This window comes from Oncorhynchus clarkii, chromosome 4 (genome assembly GCF_045791955.1).
Source record: "Oncorhynchus clarkii lewisi isolate Uvic-CL-2024 chromosome 4, UVic_Ocla_1.0, whole genome shotgun sequence".
NCBI classification, from domain to species: Eukaryota; Metazoa; Chordata; class Actinopteri; order Salmoniformes; family Salmonidae; genus Oncorhynchus; species Oncorhynchus clarkii.
The window spans coordinates 10,908,635-10,925,476 of record NC_092150.1 but is presented as its reverse complement, the minus strand read 5'-3'; the positions used below and the strand labels follow the sequence as shown (position 1 = coordinate 10,925,476).

At 42.4% G+C, this 16,842-nt stretch overlaps 2 protein-coding genes across 2 annotated transcripts; both read left to right on the top strand.

Moving 5' to 3' along the window:
• Positions 1-7,535, top strand: LOC139406411 (small ribosomal subunit protein uS15-like). The gene is made up of 6 exons (XM_071148964.1): positions 1-33; positions 506-554; positions 2,034-2,112; positions 4,705-4,874; positions 6,752-6,852; positions 7,369-7,535. The coding sequence occupies exons 1-6, from the start codon at positions 11-13 to the stop codon at positions 7,400-7,402; spliced, it is 456 nt and encodes a 151-aa protein (XP_071005065.1). The 5' UTR covers positions 1-10; the 3' UTR covers positions 7,403-7,535.
• Positions 7,536-7,741: 206 nt separating this feature from the next.
• On the top strand, positions 7,742-11,104 carry LOC139406410 (uncharacterized). Its single transcript, XM_071148963.1, has 3 exons — positions 7,742-8,156; positions 8,492-9,819; positions 10,436-11,104. The coding sequence occupies exons 1-3, from the start codon at positions 7,973-7,975 to the stop codon at positions 10,676-10,678; spliced, it is 1,755 nt and encodes a 584-aa protein (XP_071005064.1). The 5' UTR covers positions 7,742-7,972; the 3' UTR covers positions 10,679-11,104.
• Positions 11,105-16,842: the final 5,738 nt, after the last annotated feature.

Sequence of the window (16,842 nt, the reverse complement as noted above, 5' to 3'; positions counted from 1 at the left end):
TACCGCCATTATGGGTCGCATGCACGCTCCAGGGTAAGCTTTATTTTCTACGTACTAAAGTGTCTAAATTACATGTATTTACCATTTATTCAATGGGAATATATTGTGTGCACATGACATCCACATTGAAACGTCAATTTCCCCAGTTCCAATTAATTGGTTTGAACAAGCTACCCAACAAACTAGCCAACAAACTAGCCAACAAACTTCACTGCTTTCATAATCATGTCGGATGTAAAGTCGACAAGCTAAAGGATCCACAACGCAATTTGTATCACTGGTTTATTAATGAGTTAGTCAGGCCTACGCCCTGGTTACATATTTTTTGTCGTATTGTCTAAAATAGATCCGTTAGTTAGTATTTGACAGATTTAGCTATCTCGCTATTGCCACGTCAGTTGGTTCATTTATTTTGTAGCCAATGAATTGCACCGCACTCAACTTTTTTGCAACTTTTTTTTACAGTCACAGTTTACTTCTACATTTAACATAATTATTGTTGCAGAAAGGGCTTGTCCCAGTCGGCGTTGCCTTACAGGCGAAGTGTCCCCACTGTAAGTATAACGGTTCATCAATATTGTTGGGTCAATATTGGTCTGCTGTTTACTATACCAGTGGATGTAGGCAACTAGTGTCTACTATCTACATAAGACGGGTAAGTAAGAAGGTGACTGGACACCTACCTGTTGCAGTCCAATTTAATCAGATTTGAACTTTGCGATACTTTCTGAATTCTCGCCATCTGATCTCTCTTCGATCTCTTCTCATAGATCAAGGTGTATTCATTCGTGGCACACCGTAGCATAACGTTTTACAATGGAAACCGTTTACTCCAATTGCTTTGAAACATGACGTAAAAAGGTTTTAGTTCTAGTTTCGTGGCAGTTTTAGTTTCGTGGCAGTTAATTATTTTGAAGCAGGGCAGAACATAACGGAACTCAACTGCTTTTATGTCAAGTTGCAAAGTGTTTTCTGTGACAACGTTTCGTTATGGTGTGCCACAAATGAGTCCAACCCAAAGTACTGCATGTCACAGTGCTACTTGGATTATGAGTCGTTACCTGCTCCTCTTGATCAACGAGATGATATTTGGGAAAGACGATGGCAGTGTTTTTTGGGGGGGCAGCAGGTAGTCTAGCGGTTAAGAGTGTTAGGCAAGAAACCGAAAGGTTGCTTGTTGGAATCTCAGACCCGAGAAGGTGAAAGATCTGTCATTGTGCCCTTGAGCAAGGCGCAGAACTCTAATTGCTTTTGTAAGTCACTCTGGATAAGCCCATCTTCTAAATTACTAAAATGTCATTTGTGCATGGTGCAAAAAAAATTCATGAAATGACTCAGGATTTTCTGACTGCCTGGTTATCATGGGTAGCTAGCCACAGGAGTTTAAGCCACTTTCCAAAACTAGAATGAAGTATCGACAAGTTAAGTTTGGTTGAAATGCATCTGTATTTGGTGAGTATGTAGCCAATAGCAATATGTAACCTATGTAACTGTGTGTGCGAACACCACATACCTGGTTAGTGTGGCTAAGTGTTACTGTCGTCATTTCCTGATCTGCTTGCTGGACACTGACTCCAAATGGATATGAAAAGGTTCCTCAGTCCCGGGGTGTATTCAATAGTCGCGCATTGTTGCAAAATGCTTTAGAACAGTGCAACAAAAAGCGGCAAATAAATTTATAAAAAATATGCCTAGTTCTTTTTCTTTCTTTTTTTACGCTGCATTCCAACTGCAAGCTAGGTAGCTAAAGCAGCCTGCCCATTGTATTCCAAGACTCCTACGGCAGCTTTTCATCCCAACAATATGTGTCACACTTTGGATTCCATTGGCCTGCTTTAGCATTAGCTTGGAGATGGAAAGCTGTTTTTTATGAATAAACTAAATGTGTTTTGCTACATTTTATTTAAAATAATAATCGGGAATAGCCTTTTCTGACTCAAGTCCTGGATTGAGGAACATTTTCATATCCGTTTTGAGTTTGGGTTGTGTGAGGTGATCATCGGCCGTAATACTCTTATGGTCTTCTCTTACAGTGGCTGAAGCTGGCCTCTGATGATGTCAAGGAACAGATCTTCAAGCTGGCCAAAAAGGGATTGACCCCCTCTCAGATTGGTAAGGTTAAGTACTCCACAGTGTAATAGGAATTAACAGAAGTAGAGCTGTCATTGATTTTTGTATTGATATTATCAATCTGGTTTAATTCAAGGAGAACACCTCCAGCACAGAATTACATAAACTGTCTAACTGGGCTCTTGGAGACAGGTGCTTTATATTCTAATTAGATTAGAGAACATTTTGTACAAACATTTACGTTCAAGTCATTTAGCAGACGCTCTTATCCAGAGCAACTCTTACAGTAAGAACACTGGAAATCATGCATACAGAAAGGGGAAATGTATAAACATGCTAAGCATTGTGTTAATCACTCTTAAAGCTGCAGTGTGTAACTTTTTGGGGGACATGACCAAATTCATATAGAAATGAGTTACAGATCTGTCATTGAAAGCAAGTCTTAAGAAGCAGTAGATTGGTTCCAAGTGCGCAATTTCTATTCGGCGTCCTTTGGTTTTGTACATTGGCTTCAAACAGCTGAAAATACAATATTTTTCGTAATGGAAAATATGAAACTGAAATTAGGCAAACTATTAGAATTTTAGCAACCAGGAAATGGAGGAGCGATTTCTGCATAGTGGGCCTTTAACTGAATATCAGCTAGGCTGGTTATCTGTAGAGAATTGTCATATTAACTCAGCTTTGTCTGTTCTATAGAGTTATTATCTATAGACTCAGCCCCCAGGTACTATTATTATTTTACTTATATTAGAGATGTCTACCAATACAGCACCAGAGACTCTTACTCTTGAATATATTATCTAAAACCTTTTTATATACCGGCGCTGTTGTGGAACAAATGATCACATCAACTCAAAGCCCATGTTGACCATAACGTAGTTAAAAATATAGAAATATATTTATATTTTAACCTGTATTTAACTAGGCAAGTCAGTTAAGAACAAATTCTTATTTACAATGACGGCCAAACCCGGGCGACGCTGGGCCAACGTGCGCCGCGCTATGGGACTCATTAAAAGAAAAACGGTCTAATCCAGTTCTGGGACCACACTGGAAATACGTCCAACTTTTTTGTGATATCCCTGTCATGTTTTTATTATTGTAATTTTTTTTTACTAGCAAATACACTAAACAAAAATATATAAACGCAACAACTTACAGTTCATATTACAGTCAATTTAAATAAACTCATTAGGCCCTTTTCTATGGATTTCACATGACTGGGAATATACAGATATGCATCTGTTGATCACAGATGCCTGGATCAGAAAACCAGTCTCCTTCACATAGAGTTGATCAGGATGTTGATTCTGGCCTGTGGAATGTTGTAGCACTCCTCTTCAATGGCTGTACGAAGTTGCTGCATATTGGCGGGAACTGCAACATGCCGTGGTACATGTCGATCCAGGGCATCCCACACATGCTCAATGTGTGACATGTCAGGTGAGTATGCAGGAATGGGACATTTTCAACTTCCAGGAATTGTGTACAGATCCTTGCGACATGAGGCCATGTATTATCATGCTGAACTGAAGTGGTGGCGGGGGATGAATGGCGCGTCAATGGGCCTCAGGATCTCATCACGGTGTCGCTGCATTCAAATTGCCGTCGATAAAATACAATTATGTTCGTTGTCCATAGCTTATGCCCATACCATAACCCCACCACCACCATGGGGCACTCTGTTCAATCATTGACATCTGCAAACCACTCGCCCACATGACTCCATACACGCAGTCTGCCATCTTCCTGGTACAGTTGAAACCGGGATTCGTCCATGTAGAGCACACTTCTCCCGAGTGCCAGTGGCCATCGAAGGTGAGCATTTGTCCACTGAAGTCTGTTACGACGCCAAACTGCAGTCAGTGTGGATGACGAGCACACAGATAAGCTCCCTTGAGTCAGTTCCTGATGATTTGTAACTAAATTATTCAGTTGTGCAAAGCCACAATTTCATTAGCTGTCTGGGTGGCTGGTCTCATGATCCCACAAGTGAAGAAGCTGGATGAGAAGGTATTTAGCTGGCATGGTTACACGTAGTCTTCGGTTGGATGTACTGCCAAATTCTCTAAAATGATGTTGTAGGCAGCTTATGGTAGAGAAATTATTATTAAATTCTCTGGCAGCAGCTCTGCAGTCAGCTTGCCAATTGCACACTACATCAAAACTTGAGACATCTGTGGCATTGTGTTGTGTCAAAACTGCACATTTTAGTGGCCTTTTATTGTCCCCAGCACAAGGTGCACCTGTGTAATGATCGTGCTGTTTAATCAGCTTCTTGATATGCCACACCTTTTTATGCGTATTTAAAAAAAATAAAATAATAATAATAATAATAATGGCATTTCATGAAACATGCATGTTGCGTTTTTATGTTTTTGTTCAATATAAAATCTATCAATACTAAGTATTCATGTTAGTAACAGCAAAAAATGTTCCTCTAGCAGACAGTCCATGAATGAGAGCGATTAATATCTATTTGTTGTTAAGCTGGATTTTGGCTAGCTCCTGTCCGTTTCTTCATAGGCAGACGCCATTGTTATGCCAGACAGGCATCCAGCCTTGATATAGGTCATTTCTCTTGACTGTCCAGTTGACTCTGACCTTTCCTTCCTCCCCCTCTGTGTCCAGGTGTCATTCTAAGGGACTCCCACGGTGTGGCCCAGGTGCGCTTTGTCACCGGCAACAAGATTTTGAGGATCCTCAAGACCAAGGGCCTGGCCCCAGACCTCCCAGAGGACCTGTATCACCTCATCAAGAAGGCTGTGGCTGTCAGGAAGCATCTGGAGAGGAACAGAAAGGTGAGCAGGCTCACATAACATTAAAAAAGTGTCCTTCCTTGTAGGCTAATGGCTGATCAAATATGGCTTGATTTCACAGTAAGGTGAACATACTTGTTGTATTTGAAAACGTTTGAATTGATGGGTGAAATCTAGTCATGACCGATCAGTTTTTACTACAAGGGTTTGCAGGTTTGTTTTTACTTATGCTGCATTGTATTCAGATAGCTGTCCCTTCAAGTCACTCCATCGATCTGATAGAAGTGAACGTTATGGGGTAGAAACTACTAGATGGTGCTCTTGCCTACGTCTATGGAAGAGAAAAGGGACACATTTTTGGGAATGAGCTACACAAGACATGTATCCAGATGTCAAGCAGGTTTTTTGAAAGAACCAGAATGCATGTGTTGCATTCATTGCACACACAAACATAGCATAGATTTTGAAACGAAACGGGTACTACTGAAGCTTTTTCACTTTCTGTTCCAAATGATTTCCCCCATTTTGAGTCTAACAAACAATACCCAGGTTAATGTAATGTATTGTATACATTATTATTTCTCTGAACCAAATATTGTGTGCTGCACTAGCTAGCTACTCTAACATCCGATAGTCGATGTGACCCCCATCTCACAATCGGCAAAGTAGGCCAACCGATGTAAACATGTTTTTCTGTCACAATATACACTACATGAACAAAAGTATGTGGACACTTGCTTGTCAAATATCTAATTCCAAAATCATGAGCATTAATATGAAGTTGGTCACTAGAACATTCTGCCCTAGATATTGGAACGTCACTGCGGGGACTTGCTTCCATTCAGCCTCGAGCATTAGTAAGGTTGGGCACTGATGTTGGTCGATGGGGCGTTCCAATTCATCCCAAACGTGTTTGATGGTATTGAGGTCAGGACTCTGTGCAGGCCAGTAAAGTTCTTCCACACCAATCTTGACAAACCATTTCTGTATGGACCTCGCTTTGTGCATTGTCATGCTGATACAGGTAAGGGCCTTCCCCAAACTGTTGCCACAAAGTTAGAAGCACAGAATAATCTAGAATGTCATTGTGTGCTGTGGCGTTAAGATTTCCCTACACTGGAACTAAGGGGCCTAGCCCGAACCATGGAAAAACAGCCCCAGAGCATTATTCCTCCTCCACCAAACTTTACAGTTGGCACTATACTTTTGAGCAGGTAGGTTTCTCCTGGCATCCTCCAAACCCAGATTCATCCATCAAACTTCTAGATGGTGACGCGTGATTCATCACTCCAGGCAACGCTTTTCCAGTGTCCAATGGCGGCGAGCTTTACACCACTGCAGCCAACTCTTGGCATTGCGCATGATCGTAGGCTTGTGTGCGGCTGCTTGACCATGGAAACCCATTATACGAAGCTCCCGATGAACCGTTATAGCGCTGATGTTGATTCCAGAGGCAGTTTGGAACTTGTTAGTGAGTGTTGCAACTGAGGACAGACGATTTTTCTGAGCTTACAGTCGACCGGGTAGCTCGAACAGGGCAAAAATGTAATGAACTAACTTGTTGGAAAGGTGGTATCCTATGATGGTGCCACGTTGAAAGTCACTGAGCTCTCCAGTAAGGCCAATGTTTGTCTGTGGAGATTGCATGGCTGTGTGCTTAATTTTATACACCTGTCAGCAACGGTTGTGGCTGAATCCACTAATATGAAAGGGTGTCCACATACTTTTGTGTGTGTATATACACTCTATCTATGTTGATTAAAGCATATTTTGAGCCATATCATGGACTGTACACTCCCTTCTTGGCCGGGTGTTTTTGTACTGCATGTGGGGAGGAGTCATGTTCACACTCTTCAAGAATCGATTGTCAAGATTTTTGTTTCTAGATATGCTAATATCTGTACCGGTGTTCTTTGCAGGACAAGGATGCCAAGTTCCGCCTGATCCTCACCGAGAGCAGGATCCACAGGCTGGCCCGTTACTATAAGACCAGGAGAGTAGTTGCTCCCAACTGGAAGTAGTATGTACCCAAAACCTCTGTCAGGGAAATGTTTTACCCCTGATAAATCACATTATATTACTGTATCAAGCCACTGTCTATGCCATTCATCCTGCACAATTCACAGTCCTGCTCTGTAAGAGATGAGATATATTTTGTGCCAGAGGAACTTTGGAGGTAAATTAGCAGAGTGGCTGCACTGTGTCAACTCTTCCAGTCACCTTCAAACAGTATTGCATAAACACTCCAACCAATGGTTTAGTTCCTGGGATTTCCAGTACTCTATTAATTTGATTCACATAGGCTTATTCAGACTGATCTGGGGTCAGATATAAATGATTAGAAAGTGAGTAATTATTTAGGACTTTAAAGTAAAGCCTTGAAATGAAAGTGTGGTTTCCTGGATTAATGTTGGGTATTGAAATGCAAAGCAGTGATGTATTTTCCTCATGGTTGTTTTGTGTTAAACTTTTGGTCTATAAAAGTAGACTTGTGTTTTCCTATTTCTAATCATTTCCATCTGTTTCTGTTCTACAGTGAGTCGTCAACAGCTTCTGCTCTGGTGGCATAATCATCACGTTTTGGAGAAATAAAGAATTTGGATTCAAATATTAATTTGTCTTTATTTGAAGAGGAAATGTTTGAGAATAGTTTGTTTGGCTTTATGAAGCCCACCATTGAATAACACTTCGGCATGAAATGGATAGTGAAAGCTTCTGTCTTTGTTATTGTGCTGTCTTCAATTTAAATTCACACTGACCGAAAGGGGTAAACGGGAATTTACGGGCACTTTCAGTGCGTCACTAAAACAGGCGGTTTCTACAATGGGGTACTTGGTGTAACTGACACTTACTTGGTCCAATCACATGTTTTTACGACACGACTTGTTTGTCCAATCACATCATGTTATGACGACACGACTTGTTTATAGTAGGGCAGTGTCGCAATCATTTGACATTCACTCTACTAGCTACAACAAGAACGACTGGAAATATGGCGCCACTAATCAACATTTGAGATTTTATATAGGTGGAAATAAATACATTCTGGTGAAAATGAAGCCTTTTCGTATAGTACGACAACTGACGACGGAGAATAATCTATTTGTTTTGGACGAGGAATATCAGAATACGTGAGGATCATGGACATCGCTCAAGAAAAAATGGCATCAAGTGTTGATTTTAGGAAGGGTTCTCATCGAACTGCGATGGAGAGGTTTGGCGACGGGGGTATGGCGCTTCTACCGTGGACCAAGCACGTACTGACCGTACTGTGGGAACAACTACGGGTGTTGGTCCATGTCATTTACTACAGCTTCTTGGCAGGTAATTTGATGCAACAGAGACCTCAGTGTTTATTTTGTATGTGTGGTAAATGTGGCCCTGGTCAGACTGCAAACTTGTGTTTTGTTACAGTACAACAGACCCAGTTTCTAAACCCTGCTGTACTATCTTTAGTAACAATATATCGGTGGCTTACGTTTTAGAACACGGACAGAATGTACTAGTGACGTTACAAAGTAACAAATTCCGGATTTGGAACTACGGTTGCCGTAATATTGTTGTTAATTGTTAAATCCATAGTCTGGTTTAATCAGGCAAAAAGAGGGCACATTTTTTGTGAATTTGTGAGCCTAATCTTTTTTTGTTCTTTTTAACAGTTTTCCAAATGTTCAGGTTTGAAGTTCACCTGAGAATCACGGATGAAACTGGTCAACACGTCCAGCACATGACCACGGCATCAAATCCAGCCGACTCCTTCCTCTTCTCCTCATTGTTTGACAGTGAAGAAAGTGTCATGCTTGCTGGCTCTAACCCCCTATCGAATTTCTGTGGGGACGTGGGTGATTCTTTCTCTGGGAATCCCCACGCAGGGTCCCTTCTGTCCAGCCTACGGGCTGAGGAGCTGTGCTGCGGATTGGTGGACGACTTTGTGTCCCGCGCCACAATGGATAGTGAAGATGGACTTTGCCTTGGACTCCACCCCAGCTGGAAACTGGGCTTTCCAGGTGACTGGAACCTGTTTATGAGCAGCACTGACAGCAGCTCCAGCTCAGATGAAATGTGTTGCAAGAACAAGGAGAAAGTGTTTGGCTTCAAACCCAAACATGACACCACTGAAGATGATATGGATCTTAACTGGGGAAAGGAGGCTGACCAAAACATGGGTGAGTTTGACAGCGAGGACAGTAAAGCACTTTGGGAGTCCTTGTCCATCTCCAGCGACCCCTACAACCCTCTATCTTTCTCCGCCTGCATTTCAAGCTGCTCCAATATGGGGGAAAGAAAAAATGCAGATTGTGTTGGGAGCCGCCTCGAATGTAACTTATCCAGCAGGCCCGGCGAAGATCTTCAAGAGACCTGCGGTGGCGTTAACTTCTGGAGCAGCCGTTCAGATAGTGAAAGCAGCTGGGGCAGTTCTGAAGGTTCGTGCGCAGACCTGGACAAAGAGGAGAGTGAGAGGCTCTGGGAGCTCTTCACCAGCCCCACCGACCCATATAACCCCCTGTGCTTCACGGCATCTGTAGTCAACTCAGTCCCTCACACAGACAAAACACTTACACACTTCCAGGAGGCTGAAGGGGCCTCCGTCATGACCTCATGTTCTTCTGACACAGAGAGGGAGAGTGTGGGCCATTCCTCTTCTGAGGATGATGAGGAGCATCTATGGATGTCCCTCTCCCAAAACGACGACCTTTACCACCCTCTGAACTTCCGTGCCTGCTTCCAGAGATCCCCGAAAACCACAGAACCACCTGCCTTCAGCACTAAAGACCCACTTACTCCACATAGCTGCCCCACAGAGACACCACTCGGCCAGGCTAAGCAGAGGGGGACCAAAAACCCCCAAACAACCAGGCCCACAAAGCCTTGTCTACCCAAGAGACCGCGGAAGCAGCATTGCCACCCAGCTACTACACTGGTGCCCTGGAGGAGACCTGAAGCTAAAGTAACACAGGAAGACAAGGACATCCATCCTCTAAAAAAGGTTATTATAGTTCTCCGTGTTCTACATCCCTCAGTCTATAGTCCTAGTTCTAGCGTTACCACCTTAAACATGATGTACCACTATCACATCCTCCATATAAACATACACAACTAAACATGGGCTATTTATAGCTCAAACTTGACATATTAGCTAAACAATGAACACACAAGAAATCCAGTTCACACTACTTGAATATAATGAACTGAATGTTAGGATGGTAGAACCACTAATTTACTCAGAAAAACTTGGTATTAACAACCAATGTATGTGATTACAAATAGGTCATGTCACTTATAGTATTGTTTATGGTGAGGTCAGTCAATGACACTTCTGCCTCATAAGCACTCACCCAAGCCCTTGTTTATGGTTGGTTAGCAACAACAGAGGTTGTCATGACTAACCCTGTCATGTGATACGAGTCAGCAGAGAGTTCATTTCCAGTTAATTGGTGTTGTGCGAGTCAGTCTGACACTCCAGTCAAATGCTCTTTTTAACACAACTGGATTAGAATATTTAAATGGAACTAAAACTGCCCATTCTGTTATATTCTTAACTACAATAATGTGCGATTGAAGAAGACCTTATCTGACTCTGACACCTGTTTTGTATGTTTTAGGTGCGGTTCTCACCACTTGTTCAGGTCCACGTGATGCGTACTTGGCCCTTCGCTAGGCATGTGTCTCGCAAAGGACCCTGGGAGGAGCTAGCCCGAGACCGAGGCCGGTTCCGAAGGAGGATCCAGGAAGCAGAGCAGACCATTGACTACTGCTTCAGTCAGTCTCACAGAGAGAAGATCTGGGCCAATCTGCTTAGCATTTCAACATCAGCCACACCTCTGGTCCAAGAGCTCCGAACATAAATGTTTTTCCATCATTTTCTATTAGACTTTTGACTGGTTGCAATGCAACACATGTTTTTAGGTCCATTAGAACAAAAGGTGGTCCTAGGCCAATAGGATTTGGCATCAAATGTTACCTGCACTGTACCTCAAAACACTCAAGTGACTGTTGCACTGATTTTATATTTATTATAGTTTTTAATCTTGTATGTAATGTACTTTTGTATGCCTTACTCATTGATCCAGCTATGTAATTTATTCATGCCCTATGGAGCTTGTTTTTATTGTGAATGTTTTAAGTGTTTGAATTGTATCAGTTTTGAAATGTTCGTCTTTATCCAGGTATGTGGTGTATTTAGAACTGTAATTATAATTATTATTATTAGCAGATGGTATTTGTGATCATACCGTAGTTAATAAATAAAACCTTGTTTCACACCATAATCATAATGGACTGTCTATATTCATCTAAATACATTCTGAATGTTCCTAAGCAGGTTATAGGAAGGAATCACCCACTTTGAATGCTATATAGATTCTGTGCATCTCTGAGCAGTGTAACGTTCAAAAGACAATCTTGACTTTAACATGATTAGGACTTTGGAAAAGCCACAACTAAGCATCTGCTTTTTATATGTCAGCTACGTGAAGAATCAGGATACGTTCTGTTGGTGTGATTATTTTACTGGAAAGCTGTTGTAGTACCAGCACTGGGACTAGACTTGGATTCAAGTCATATTTTTGATGACTCGTGACTCGACCAGCGGTGACTTCGTTGTCAGTCTCTCTCCCTTGCATATTTCAACATTCTAGCTATAACGGCAAACGTTAGATACACAGCAAATTTTCCAGTGTTTAAAGGAAATGATTGGTTTGTGTAAAGCCTTATTTGCGTATTTCCAAGAGGACCTTGCCACAAGTAAGTTGTATTTACCCCACCATGACTATTTGTTAGTGACAGAGACTTAGTTGCATTCATTCACACATTTTCAGTCCTGTGCCCTTCACCAAGGGAGATCCTAAGCAAATGTGTTATTATTCAAATTAAATTCTTAAATGCAATGCAAGTAATATGGCCTTATTTGAGAGCCTAGTTTTGCCTTTATACAGTGGCCTGAAACTGATGGTTTTCAGGCATACAAGTTGCATTATGATGGCTTACAAAATGTGTAATTCATATTGGAATCCAGCCCGAGTGGGGATATCCAATATGTTTGTGTTTTTATTCACCAGCAGCCTGGATTCAGGACGACTGTGACTGCCGGGTTGAGAAGCAGTGACTGCCGGGTTGAGAAGCAGTGACTGCCGGGTTGAGAAGCAGTGATGGATTGTTCGCGAATGAATAAGACTGAGGGGCTCTTTTTGGTGAACGTTGGGAACCGAATCGCATCGGTAAAAGAGCCGTTCATTCGGATCCCTGATTTCCATACGGCTACTATTGCTTTTTGAGTTTCAAACAACCATTGTCTGCAAAAAAGTTACAAATTAATTATTTGAAGATTGTGAATCCCCACTGCAGAAACGGTAAATAGAGGGGAGAGCGCTTCATTCTGGTCCACGCTTATTTTTGCAGTACGTAAAAAAAAACACTTTTTTGCAGGCTATCTAATCATTTGACAATGTAAAAATGTATTTGATCGTGCATGTCATGATCTGACACAATTGTAGCTTACTTTTTGGGCATTACATTAGAGCTTTTCAATGTTGTCATGGATCTTGTCATAGAATTACGAGTTAGATCCTATTACTGTTTTATGTGTTCTAGGTGGTTAATGATGAGCCGAGTCAAATGATGCAACTCATACAAAATACTTTTAAAATGCACATCACTAAACTTTTGGGAAGAATATGTTATGAGACTACCTAAACCATCTAAACTGGTACAACCATTTCAATAAGGGGTGCAATAAGCCCAAGTAACATATTTGATTAGTTTAGAAAAATGTATGTTATTTATATTTGAATGGTACAAGATTAATTCATCAAACAATGTACATGCAAAAACATAGATATTGAAACAAACATCTCTAAAAATCAACCTACAATAGAGCATGCTGGGAAATATGTTGATGAAAGTGGTTTTGGTTCAACTCTGGTTATTAACACCAACAGTGGGGTTAATTTACCACTGTGTTAATTTAACACCTGAATCAACACTATAAATGTAACACTGAAAATCAACACTAGGTAACACTGGCCAATTTGCTGTGTAGCTACAATATTAGGAGTATATACTTTGACTCTTGTGTGGGGTCAACCAAACCTATATGTCTGTCATTGTATTACACAGAAGTCACTTCATGTCAATAACTTCAATGACTAATGATATGGACTTTGGGTTGGATTCAATCTGTATCGCTGAAGTTCAGTGTTACAGCGTGATTGAAATTTAAAGGCAACGTTCCTCTGTTAGCGGAGACTGCATTCACGGTAAACACTGCATATGTTGGCTCAATCAGAAATTACTTTTAAATTTCGATCATGCAATATATAACGCTTCAGCGATACAGATTGAGTCCAGCCCTTTGTCACATTTAGATTCAATGCCTTTTGTTGGCACAGCCATTACATGTAAAACCATTAGGCTTTTTGTCTCCGCCTTAGCATTGTGAAGTGCTTACAAAGCAGGCACTGTGTGGTCACCTGGAGTGTGTTCAGTTGAGTGAAAGTTCACAACGCTGGAGATAAAAATGTAATTTATAGAACTCGCATGAGTCAGTGACAGAGAAACATGTCAGTTTTAACCTACACCGTACCAGGATGTCTGTATTTTCTGTATAATGTTGCACCTTCCTGAATAACTCACTGTACTCCCTTAAAAATTCTCCACAATTCACATCATAAACCTAGTCACCTATCTACACTACATTATCAAAAGTATGTGGACACATGCTTGTCGAACATCTCATTCCAAAATCATGGGCATTAATATGGAGTTGGTCCCCCCTTTTCTGCTATAACAGCCTCCACTCTTTTGGGAAGGCTTTTCACACGATTCAGCCTCGAGCTGAATCGTGCATTAGTGAGGTCGGACACTGATGTTTGGCAATTAGGCTTGGCTCACAATCGGCATTCCAATTCATCCCAAAGGTGTTCGATGGGGTTGAGCTCAGGGCTCTGTGCAGGCCAGTCAAGTTTGTTCCACACCAATCTCGACAAACCATTTCTGTATGGACCTGGCTTTGTGCATTGGGGCATTGTCATGCTGAAACAGGAAAGGGCCTTCCCCAAACTGTTGCCACAAAGTTAGAAGCACAGAATCATCTAGAATGTCATTGTATGCTGTAGCGTTAAGATTTCCGTTCACTGGAACTAAGGGGCCTAGCCCGAACCATGAAAAACAGCCCCAGAACATTATTCCTCCTCCACCAAACTTTACAGTTGGCACTATGCATTCGGGCAGGTAGCGCAGGTAGCATTCTGCCAAACACAGATTTTTCCGTTGGACTGCCAGATGGTCAAGTGTGATTCATCACACCAGAGAACGCATTTCCACTGGCGGCTAGCTTTACACCACTCCAGCCGACGCTTGGCAATGCGCATGGTGAGCTTAGTCTTGTGTACGGCTGCTCAGCCATGGAAACCCATTTCATGAAGGTCCCAACGAATAGTAATTGTGCTGACGTTGCTTCCAGAGGCAGTTGGAACTCGGTAGTGAGTGTTGCAACTGAGGACAGACAATTTTTACTCGCTACCCACTTCAGCACTCGGGGGTCCTGTTTTCTGAGCTTTTGTGGCCTACCACTTCGCAGCTGAGCCATTTTTGTTCCTAGACATGTCCACATCAAAATAACAGCACAGATGACCGGGGCAGCTCTAGCAGGGTAGAAATTTGCCGAACTGACTTGTTGGAAAGGTGGCATCCTATGACGGTACCACATTGAAAGTCACTGATCTCTTCAGTAAGGCCATTCTACTGCCAATGTTTGTCTATGGAGATTGCATGGCTTCTGTGTTCGATTTTATGCACGTGTCAGCAACAGCTGGGCTGTATAAATAGCCAAATCCACTAATTTGAAGATTTGTCCACATACTTTTGTATATTTAGTGTATTTTCACCTATCCCTCTCATTCACACCTTTATTCACTTTATTTTATTTACACACATTTCCCCCTCCTGCCCACTCACTCCTAGATTTACTCACTCTCATTTCCAGGGAAGATCCCTTCGAGACGGCATCCATGCTCAGAGAGAGGGTACTGCAAGCATTGTGTAAGACAAGAGTTAAAAACAAAAGTATGATGAAATTACTTCCCTAGAGAAGAAATCAATTAGCATGTCCCCTTGACACACACACTCACACTACATGAAGCCACCAGCAGGATGGTGTAAAGGTGTGCAATTGCTGACATGACTTTGCAATGCTTCCCAGCAGGTGACTCATGTGACCGATGCTTCGGTGAAATGTTTTCTTGTTGAGTGTTTTGATGTGTTGCACTCAGTCAGCACCACACCAAACCCAGTCGTACTGCCTAATGTATCCCCCGTTGCTCTTAGACGCAGTTCTGCTGAGAAGCTTATAAGGAGCTACAGATCCATCAGATTAGAGGATAGGCTTCCTTGTATGTCACTAATGAATGCTCAATTCTACTCTATCCTACCTTAAGTCAACTAGTCACTTAAATGAACCTTTTATCTACTGTTGCAGTGAGGTGTTGTTTTGGGTAGCAGATCGTGATGAAGATATGTAGTCTCCCGCTGTCATTCTCATGTGAGTGATGCTGAGGAAAAGAGAGAGAGTGGTGCTGAGTGAGAAACAACAAGAGTGGGAGAGAGAATGACAGAGAGGATAGATAATGACAGAGAGGATAGATAATGACATTGTCCCTCTTTCATTCTCTCTCTTGTTGTTTCTCAATCAGCACCACTCTCTCTTCCTCAGCATCTCTCGCTCTTATCCTCCTACCTCCCATGCATCACTCTTTCAGGGTATCTGTAGCCATGGTGGTCTTTGACCCCTGTTTCTAGGCAACGGCAGGCAACGGGGGCGCATGGCGGAGTGGTGAAAGGATTGCAGGGGATTGCAGCATGTCTGCTGCTATTGCTTCTTGCGTGGTAGAGTGGCATCTCTGGGGTCCTAATTATCCTCCTACCTCCCATGCCTGACGCAACACAGCAGAAGCTATTGTGTCTGATACAGACAGATACACAGACAGAGGCATGGGCAGGTGAGGCTCATGGTGTTTTAATGTAATTAACATCCATGTATGTTGTTACAGTGTTACATGAAGTGTCTGTTTTAGCTCAGTGACTGACATGCACCTTTCATTTTTTACAAAGATAATCATTGTTTTGATAAATTATGACGCAGTTATGAGCATATAGTTATGAACCATCATAATGTTTTACAATCATCTCATAGCGACCCTAAATACCAGTCAGTTGACCTTTAGATACAGTACCAGTCAGTTGACCTTTAGATACAGTACCAGTCAGTTGACCTTTAGATACAGTACCAGTCAGTTGACCTTTAGATACAGTACCAGTTAAAAGTTTGGACACTACTCATTCAAGATTTGTCTTAATTTGTACTATTTTCTACATTGTAGAATAATAGTGAAGACATCAAAACTATTAAATAACACATGGAATCATGTAGTAACCAAAAAAGTGTTAAACAGGGCCTCCCGGGTGCTGCCCCCCCGGGCAGCACCAGCTGTGCCATCAGAGTCCCTGGGTTCGCGCCCAGGCTCTGCTGTAACCGGCCGCGACCGGGAGGTCCGTGGCCTAGCGTCGCCCGGGCTAGGGAGGGCTTGGTCGGTAGGGGTGTCCTTGTCTCATCGCGCACCAGCGACTCCTGTGGCGGGCTGGGCGTGTGCGCTAACCAAGGTGGCCAGGTGCACAGTGTTTCCTCCGGCGCATTGGTGCGGCTGGCTTCCGGGTTGGATGCGTGCTGTGTTAAGAAGCAGTGCGGCTAAGAGTGGGCCCATGGGTTGTGTATCGGAGGACGCATGACTTTCAATGACTTCGTCTCTCCCGCATGACTTCGTCTCTCCCGAGCCCGTACGGGAGTTGTAGCGATGAGACAAGATAGTAGCTACTACAATTAGATACAATTGGCTGAGGTCGTGTGATTGTGGAGGCCAGGTCATCTGAGGTCATCACTCTCCTTCTTGGTCAAATAGCCCTTACACAGCCTGGAGGTGTGTTTTGTGTCATTGTCCTGTACTCCCACGTACTTGTA